This window comes from Leptonychotes weddellii, chromosome 1 (assembly GCF_054177405.1).
Source record: "Leptonychotes weddellii isolate Sample4059 chromosome 1, ASM5417740v2, whole genome shotgun sequence".
NCBI classification, from domain to species: domain Eukaryota; kingdom Metazoa; phylum Chordata; class Mammalia; order Carnivora; family Phocidae; genus Leptonychotes; species Leptonychotes weddellii.
In genome coordinates, this window is record NC_138369.1 from 1,534,230 (window position 1) to 1,544,022 (window position 9,793).

A 9,793-nucleotide genomic window follows, 5' to 3' on the forward strand; every position below is an offset into this window, starting at 1 on the left:
TGTCCAGCCTGGGGGCCGCAGAACGTGCCGTCAGCTGTCTGGACCGCTCCTCCTCCTGAGTGACTCACGGCTGGTCGATGCTCACGCTTTGGGTCTTGGGGTGCATGTAATTCCCAAGTGCTCTACCTGAGCCAGGCGCCCCAACACTATGCTCACAGCACCCCTTCATGACAGCCCGGGAGCGCGCGCACGCACACACACACACACACACACACACACACACACAAGCGCGCGCCGCGGCTACCCCGCCCCTCCAGGGCACACTGAAGACATTTTGGTCGTCATGACTTGTTGGGGGGGTAGTGCTGACACTGGGGCAGCGTCATTCTCAGTGGGGGGCCGTCCTGGGCACCAGAGGGAGGCGGGGGGGTGTTCAACAGCATCCCCAGCCCCACCCACCCAATGCCAGGAGCATCTCCCAGCCTGACGACCACAGGCGTCTCCAGACATCATCCGGTGTCCCTGGGGGCAGGACTGGCCCAGGTGAGACCTCCTGACCCAGTCACCTGCCCTCACTCAGTGTCCCCTGGGCACAGAGTCGACCTGCATGGGAACCCCTGCTGCGGAAGGCTGTGTTTCGCAGATGGGCCATTTCATTCATTTGCTAAGCATCTCCAGGAGGCCTGCATGTCCTCCGCCCCCGCCCCCGGGGAACACCAGCCCTTCCCCGAAAGAAACACTAACCAACTCAGATCAGATCATCAGACACACAAAGGCCACAGCTTTCGGGGCTGCTATCTGTGGGGACACCAAGCCAGCAGCTGCTAGCTGAGCCTGGCAGGGGGCCGGGGGAGGGACCTGACCCGCCAAGGCTCCCGTGTGGGCAGGGGTACAGCCCGGAGCGGTTTGGGGAGGACCCTGAGAGGGCCACAGGCACTGAAGGGCGACGGGGAGGAGCAAGGCCATCAAAGCAGCCCCGGCCTGAGATAGGAGTGTGATGAGGGGTGACGGCATGAGAATGTGGCAAATGGGGGGGCAGGGCTGGAAGCGGCTCTGGGGGTGCAGACGGCCTGAGAGAGGACTCTGAGGTTTTACCCCCGGGATGCCGTGTGAGCTCCCACGCTGTGTTATGAAGGAACACAAGGTGGGCAGCAGGGAACAAGAGACGCGTGTCAGAAATCCAGGCACTTCCAGATGAAGCAAGTGGCTATTCTGGGGGGGGCCACGTGGCAGGGACTGAGGGCAGCCCTCAGCCACGAGAAGCAAGGCCCTCAGTCTGACAACCGGGAAGGAACTGAACTTGCCTCACCACCACATGAGCTTAGAAATCGACCTGTCCCCGTCAAACCCCGAGATGAGACCACAGCCCAGGAGACCTGGAATGCTGCCTGATGAGGGCCTGGAGCAGAGGGCTCAGCTAAGTGGTGTGCAGACCCCTGACCCACAGAAACCGCGACGTGACAAACACGTGCTGTGCTGAGCTGCTAAGCTGTCGTCACTTGTTAAGCAGCAGTAGCTGCCTGATACGGGTGCTGAGGAGAGGCCCACGCCGCCCGCTACAGGGCAAAGCATAGCTACCCCGCTGGGCGGTCTGCTCAGCGAACAACGGACCGGCTCACCAGCTGGCAAGCCCAGGTCTAGTTCAAGCCCCTTGTCTACCAGGTAAGGCCCAGAGAAGAGAAGCAACCAACTCACGGTCACACAGCAACCTCACTTCCTGTCACTCCTGTAGTGTCCCGGCTACCACCAAGCTTGGTGGCATCACTGAAAACACACCAGAGACCCGGGGCCACAAGGTGCCACGGGCTGCGGCCACCACCAGGGAGCCCTTACCTTCTCCCTCACAGCCGGCAGGAGAGCGTTGAAGCACGTGGCCAGAAAGACCCCACCTCCAAAGGTGTTGCAGAGTGAGAGGATCTTTTTGGAGCGATGGGCCTTCTCAAAATCTGTCTCGATGATCTTCACAGGGAGCAGGGAACCAAGCAGCATGAAGAAGAACACGCCCACCATACAAAGGATTTTGGCCACCAGCAGCTTCATCATGGTGGCGGCCCGGGCTGCTGTGGTCGCTGCAGGGCCAAACCATGTGTGGGCGCACACTCCTGTCCCACGGCGTGCTACCGGGCCCAACCACGAAGCCGGGGGCTCATGCCTCCGTCCAGCCACTGTGAACGCCAGGGGCAACCCCGTCAGCTGTTGGAGGATTGAGCAGCTTTAGTGACCAAGCCCATCACCCCCCGTACTTCGCTCCATTCCGGGCCTGGCCCACATCACTGTCTCCTGCAGAAAATTCGCCACGGCCGTGCTGTCCAATACGGCGGTCACGAGCCACCATGTGCGTCTGTTTAAATTAATTACAATTCCATAAAAGGCAAAGTTCAGCTCCTCGGTCACACTAACCACAATGTCAAGTGCTTGGCAGTAGTGACCGCACTGGACGGCACGGACAGAGCCTTTCCACGGTTGCAGGACGTTCTACTGGGTGGTGCTGCTCCACTGGCTTCCCCCTGCCCTTCCATAAAACCCAGCACCACACCCTGTAGAGAAGGCTCCGCACCATCGGCCTCTGCTTCGCCTCACCCCACACGGGCCTCTGTGGTCCTTGAGTATGCCCAGCCCGTGCCTGCCTCAGGGCCTTTGCACCGGTTGCTTTCTCGGCCTGGAATACGTCTTTCCCCCAACCTCCCGATGAGGTCTTGTCTTTTGCGGTCACCGCCTTTAGGATCCCTTGCAAGACCTCTGCCCTATACTGCATGCCTCGTACCCACCAGGAGCCTGGTGCAGAACAGAGGCTCAGTAACCACTGCAAACCAACAGGTGAGCTAAAGCGTGTGGACCTCAGTGAGCCCAAGTGGAGCCGATTTCACCCTGGAAACCCCACCGTTAGTAGGAGGGCCCTTGGCTGCTCCTGCCCTGTGTTTCCGCCCCTACCCTCCCGGTCCCCACTGCCCACGCCCCACTTGAGTGAGGTCCTCAGGTCTCCGGGCAGATGCCACCAGCTGCAGAGGCCTCTCCCGCCCCCTTCCCGGCATTGAGTTCTGGCATCATTTGTGCGGGAAACTGCATAACCTGGAGTCATTGACTGAGCTCACGCGCTCGAGGCTGCGAGCTCCGCGGGGACTGGGAGTCTGTCTTGCTGAGGCTGGATCCCCCCGCACCACCCGCCGCACGGCCAGGTACGCAGGAGGGACCCAGGAAACACCTGCCGGTGTCCCGATGCCCAGGCTGTGCAGTGGCGGCAGGGGGTGGCCTGCACGCTCTCAACACCGGGGCTGATGGGCTGGGACGAGGAGGCAGGGGCTCGTTCATTCATTCCCCCATCGGGCACTTATTGAGCGCCTTCTGTGTGCACCGCGCTGCACCGGGCGCCCCGAGGAGGGCGAGGCCGAGCGGGCCCCACCCGAGAGGGAGCACTCGCGCTCCGCCTGGGGAGTCGGAAGCAAATCAGCACACATCTCGCCGCCAACGGGGGAACCAGCGGCGGGCGCCGCAGCCCGGCCTCGGCTAACGGGCGGCCCAGCCGCCGTTGCCGCGAACCGCCCCGCCCCGCTCCGGCGCCCAGCCCCGGCTCCCGGCCCCCGGTCCCGGCCCGCACGCACCTCCACCGGGCCCTCGCCCGCCCGCCCGCCGGCGCCGCCCGCCGCTCAACCGCCGCGCGGTCTCGACCCCACAGCCGCGGTCCTGTCCAGCCCCGGCTCCGCGCGCGGCGGCCCACGCCCCGCCTACGCCCCGCCCACGCCCCTGCCCATTAGCTACCCCGAGCGCCGCGGGGCCGAACGCGCCGTGTCATTGGCTACTGCGGCCGCCACTCAACCTGCGACCCCCCCCCCCCGCCACCGGCACGGGAAAGTAGTTTCCTCTTGCTGAGCGGTAGGTACAGCCAGCAGGTGGCTCCGGCAGGAAACTCCGACCTTAGAGGAAAGGTTCCGACAGGACTTGGCTTCCAGAGCTGTCCAGGGGCGCCTGGTGCTGAATGCCGCTCCTATGGAGGCTTGGCCCGCGACGGGAAACCGTTTCCTGCGGGAGACTGTTCCTCCCCGAGCGTCCACCACGCCGATGCCCTTCCCGTCAGCTTAAGACGCAGATTCATCTGCTCAATATCCCTGCCTACTACGTATCAGGGCCTTTTCTAGAAGAACATCTGCGAGCAAAACAAAGATCACCCTTCCCGCCCTTTTGGAGCTTACATTCTAGGACAAGAGGCAGAAAATAATCAATACACATAATAAGTGATGGAATTATGTCGGAAGTGCTCTGGGATAATAGAACCCACAAGGGACTATGCTGGGTATGGGCTGCTATTTTAAGTAAGATGCTCAAATACGCCTCACAGAGAGATGTTTGAGCAAAGATGAAGGTGGAGAAGTTGGCTCAGTGGGTACATGGAGGCAAACCCTTTCACACATAAGGGACTGAGAGGCAGGTGTGTACAAGAACGTCAGTGTGACCAAAGCACAGTGACCTGGGGAAGTGTATTTGGAGATAAGAGGAGGTAAGTCACAAAAGGCTTTGGAGGGAAATAGGGAGCAATTGCAGAATTTTGATCAGAGACGTGACCGATACAATGTATTTTAACACAATCATTTGGTTATTGTATCAATGCTGCCAATAGGTCAATTAAGATTAAGACTGAAAATCGTTGATTTTTTTTGACAGAGAGAAGGAACATTAAAAAAAAAAAAAAAAGCGCTTGTTCCATGCCCTATAAAAGCAACCAGAGTTATGAAGAAGACTGTATTCATTTGTTAACTAAAATCTTATTGTCAGCCTACTATGGGCCAGGCGTGGAGAGAGCTGCTAAGAATAAAGAGCAGGGAATGCTACAATGTGGATGGACTGAGGACACCATGCTCAGTGAGAGGAGCCAGACCCAGAAGGACACATCCCGCAGGACCCCACTCCCAGGAGGTCCCCAGAGGAGTCCTGTCCACACAGAGAGGAGAGGGTGGGAGCTGGGTCTGGGGCAGAGGGTGGGAGTCCGTGCTTCATGGGGACAGAGTCTCCATGTGGGCAGATGGAAAGTTCTGGAGACGGAGGGTGGGGTGGCTGCAGGACGGTGTGAGTGTGCTTCATGCCACAGAGCTGTGCACTTAAAGTTGTTAAAATGGTAAGTTTAATTTTATGTATATCTCACCACAATTTAAATTTTTTTTAATTAATGGAGTAAAAAACAAACAAAAGAATGACTTCTGTCTTCCTAGCACAACCTCTGCCTGCCTTGAAGAAAGAAGCTGAGATGTTGGAGAGCCCCCCACTGCAAGGAACTGAGGATGACCTCCAGGCAATAGTCAGCAAGAGACTAAGACCTCCAGTGCAAGAGCCTGCAAGGAACTGAATCCTGCCAACGACAACATGAGTGGTTTTGGAAGGGGGTCCTGTCCCAGGCCTGCCTTCAGATGGCTGCTGCCCAGTGGGCACCTTGATTGCAGACCTTGAGAGACCCTGAAGCTGAGGACCCAGAATGTATGAAATGCTATGAAAAGAAAGAGAGTTTTGTGTATGAATTAACCAAAGAAACTGGGGAGAAGTAGGGGCAGCAGAGCATAGTTGATGTAACAGTAGAAAAGAGCTGCCATGTTGGAGGAACTGGAAGGCTGGCTGAATGTTAGCGAGCAACAGGGAGGGGAGAGATTAGGGACAGTCCCACAGACCACGTTAGAGTTTGAGTTTTACCGTGAATGCAGTGCAATTCATTGAAGGGTGTTAAGCAGGTGAGGCTTGTGATCCAGTTTATCTCTTAAGGTGATACTAACGTCTGTGTAAAGACTGAATTGTAGGGAAGCAGGAATGGAGGCAGGAGACTGGTTGAGTCATTTGGGCGAGGATTGGTACTGGTTTAGGTAAGGGCGCTGGCAGCGGAGATGGAGAAGCCAGGATGGAGGGTGAGTTGACAGGACGTGGCACTGGTTTGTCTGGGCAGGTTGCAGGAGTAGGAGGTGTCAGGGTGACTTCTAGTTCTCTGGTTTGAGCAATTAGATGGCGTTGTTCACTAAAATAGGAAAGACTGGAGGAGGATATTGGAGGTGCTGGAAGACTGAGCTGGGCTTTGCAGAGATTAAGTATGTCCGTGAGTTCTTAACACTTAATGCCAATTTCTGCCTTCCTCATTGTAGGCACAAAATATGGGGTGGCTATTTGTTATCATTAGACAATTCATTATTATATTGTCTTTTCCTGGTTTCCGTAATTCACAACAACAAAAAAAGATTGTTTGTAATAAGTGCACACCAGGTAAATGCCCACAGGGTGACACCTTCCTATAGAAGAATTCATGATGCGCAATATTTGTTCATAGTTATTTAGAGCATGAGGCTGCTTGGAGAAGGATGTATTTTTGAAAACTTCCTAGGCTCCAAGACCTATGTATGAGCAGATATCTTCAGGGTACCATAGGAAAAAACCTGACACATCTGACCGCATTGTCTACTTCAAAAATCTCCCCTAGTGGAAGACACTGTGAATGGGCTTAAGAAACAAGATACGGACCAGAAGGAAATGCCGACGACAGATGACAGAGCGCTTGATAGAGAACAAACATACTAGAATAAAAATGGGAAAGGAGATGAACAGATGATTCACAGGAGAACAAATACAAGAGGGGAACAAATATTATGGAAACATGAAATAAAACCATTTTAACAGCTTTATTGAAGGATAATTGACATACAAGGAATGACACATATTTAAAGTACGCAACTTGGTGAGTTCTGACGTATGTGTAATAAACCTGAGAAACTACCCTCACAGTCAAGAGAGTGACCACGACCATGACCCCTGCAGATTCCCTCCTGCCCCTGACTCCCAAGCATCTAGTATTCTGCACGGAGGCTCATTTGGGTAGTTTCTGGTGTTGGCCCTTGCTTAGGGCACTGCGCTGAGCATGCCTCTACTTGCCTGTGGCTGGCCATTCATATGTTTTGCTGTTGGGCATACGTCCACAGCTCATATTGTACATCGGGGGCCCCAGGGGATGCAAACCCTTGCTTTTAGGACTTAATACAGCCAACTTTTCCCCTTTGGTGCAGAAGAAGAGTTAACACAGCCGACCTGAGACTGCTGTCCTGGGAAAGGCCAGCTTGCAAGGTGGGCCCTCAGTGGCAACTGGGAACCATACTCCAGGGGCTTCTGCCCTCCAGGGGGCTCGGGTCCCTGAACTGTGCAGACACGAGGTTCGGGCTGAGCGCCTGCTCCCCTCCCGGAGTCTGGGGTCCGGGCCCAAGCCGGGCAGAGGGGCCCACGAGACCGACCCCCACAGAGAACCGGGCGCTGGGTCTCTGCCGGCCCCCTGGAGACCACACCTCACACACGCAGTCCCATTGTTTGGGGGGAGCTAAGCGCGTCCTGTGGGACACCCCCGGAGAGGACTCTGGAAGCTCACGCCTGGTGTCCCGCCCCCGCCCCCCAACGCCTCTGCCCTGAGCTCATTTGGCCTCCTGTCCTCTCTGTATAAACCACGGCCGTGGGGTCGACCGTCTGCTGAGCCCGGGGGTCCTCCCGGCACATCCCCGCACCTGGGGTGCTCTTGGGGCCCCAGATGCATCTCTTATGAACAGCACTTGCTTTGTTCATTCTAACCGCTCTGGTGTATTTGCCTTACATTATGGTTTTAATAGTGTTCCTCAGATAGCTAATGAAATCGAGCCTCCTTTCATACACTTACTGGCTAACTGCATACCCTGTTTTTTTTTTTGAAAGGTCTAAGTGTTTTGCCCATTTAAAAAATTGGATTCAGGCGCCTGGGTGGCTCAGTCCGTTAAGTGTCTGCCTTCGGCTCAGGTCATGATCTCAGGGTGTGGGATCGAGCCCGGCATCGGGCTCCCTGCTCCACGGGAAGCCTGCTTCTCCCTCTCCCTCTGCCTGCCGCTCACCCTGCTCGTGCTCTGTCAAATGAATAAAATGGTTTCTTAAAAAAAGCTCTTTGATGGGCGCCTGGGTGGCTCAGTTGGTTAAGCGACTGCCTTCGGCTCAGGTCATGATCCTGGAGTCCCTGGATCGAGTCCCGCATCGGGCTCCCTGCTCAGCAGGGAGTCTGCTTCTCCCTCTGACCCTCTCCCCTCTCATGTGCTTGCTCTCTCTCATTCTCTCTCTCTCAAATAAATAAATAAATAAAGTCTTTAAAAAAAAAAAGCTCTTTGAAAAATTGGGTTCTATTTTTCTCATGGATTTGTAGGAATACTTTATATTTTTGTGAAATACATATTGCAAATGGCCTCATCCACTCAGGCAGGCTGGAGACCCAAGGGAGAGTTGACCCTGTAGCTCGAGTCCCAAGGCCATCTAGAGGCTGAATTCCCTTGAGGAGAATTTCCTCAAGGGACCGGTCTTGTCTCTGAATGCCTTCAACTGGTTAGGCGAGGCCCACCTGCATTATGGAGGGTCCACGGTTCTACTCAAAGCCAACTAATTTAAATGTTACTCTCATCTAAAAAAAAATACCTTCCCAGCAACATCTAGACTAGTGTTTGACCAAATATCTGGGTGTTGTGGCCTGGCCAAGTGGGTACATAAGATTAACTATCACAGTGTTGTGTTCTCTTTAAGAAAATTGGCCTTGGGCGCCTGGGTGGCTCAGTCGTTAAGCGTCTGCCTTCGGCTTAGGTCATGGTCCCAGGGTCCTGGGATCGAGCCCCGTATCGGGCTCCCTGCTCAGCGGGAAGCCTGCTTCTCCCTCTCCCACTCCCCCTGCTTGTGTTCCCTCTCTCGCTGTGTCTCTCTCTGTCAAATAAATAAATAAAATATTTAAAAAAAAAAAAATTGGCCTACCCCAGGGGCACCTGGGTGGCTCAGTCGGTTAAACGTCTGCCTTCGGCTCGGGTCATGATCCCAGGGTCCTGGGATCAAGCCCTGCACTGGGCTCCCTGCTCCGTGGGAAGCCTGCTTCTCCCTCTCCCTCTCCCCCTGGCTTGTGTTCCCTCTCTCGCTGTCAATTAAATAAATAAATAAAATCTTAAAAAAAAAATTGGCCTACCCCAAATCATATCCTAAATTTTCTTCTATGATTTTTATAATTTTACCTTTTCCCCTTAGATTCCATTTTATCCACATCAAAACCAGGCACAACTAACCCATGGTCCTAAACACTGGGGGAGTGTTACCCTTTAAGGTGGTAATGAGTGTGGGGGCATGATGAGGGTGCTGGGTGGGCTCTGTTCTTGGTTCGGGTGCCAACCTTTGTGGAAATTCATCCAGCCATTTGCCCATACTCTGCACTTACACGTATGTATTTATGCTTTGATGAAGTGTAAGCAGCACAGTAACGAGAGAGGGAAGAATGGACTCCCCCCCCAAGTCTACATGAGCTTCCAATAGCCACGAGCGGAGCAGAATCTGTGATTCTCACCCCGGAGGGGATTCGCATTCTCCGACCCCAGGACGGTGGCCCAGCGTCCTGGCTACAGCTTAGAATTCTGAAAGGACAGCCAGCTCTGAGAGCACAGCCCTGATCCCTAGGACCATGGCCGTTTCCAGGCTCGAACCCCGAGTGGTTTCAGGATTAGATGTAGCCTCATTCTTTCTAGTCCTGATGCGGCACGCCGGCCGCCAGGGACGACGTGCCCGGGAGGCCACGGTGCCGCCACGCCATCTGCTGGCCCCAGCGTCTCCCAGGCCAGGGCCACTGAACTGGTTGGTTTTCAGGACGGAGGGGGCGTGTTGGGAAAGCCGTCACCCAGCCTGGGGCAAAGCCTTGCTGCGGAGATACGGAGCCCTCCGGAGCGGGTGAGCAGATGGTTTCTGCTGGTGGCAGAGCGGTTTAGGACATCTGCTTATCGGACACATTTTTCTAGGGCCTACTGGGTGCTGGGAATGCCGCAGGGTGCGTGCTGCGGGGGGCCGAGCAGCTCCCTGGCCCCAG

The 9,793-nt window shown here is 55.3% G+C and overlaps 1 protein-coding gene across 2 annotated transcripts in view; it reads right to left on the bottom strand.

Annotated features, from left to right (window-relative positions):
- Window positions 1–3,658, bottom strand: part of SLC39A3 (solute carrier family 39 member 3) — an 8,995-nt gene extending 5,337 nt beyond the window's left edge. Inside the window, exons 1-2 of one of the 2 annotated variants that reach the window (XM_081830735.1) lie at window positions 3,540–3,658; window positions 1,774–2,133 (exon numbers count right to left, since the gene is read on the bottom strand). In XM_081830735.1, coding sequence (XP_081686861.1) covers window positions 1,774–1,983 — 210 coding nt within the window. In that variant the 5' untranslated portion in view covers window positions 1,984–2,133; window positions 3,540–3,658. The remainder of the gene's footprint in view (window positions 1–1,773; window positions 2,134–3,539) is intronic. The other variant, XM_081830784.1, reaches the window with a different exon arrangement.
- Between the last annotated feature and the right edge of the window lie 6,135 nt (window positions 3,659–9,793).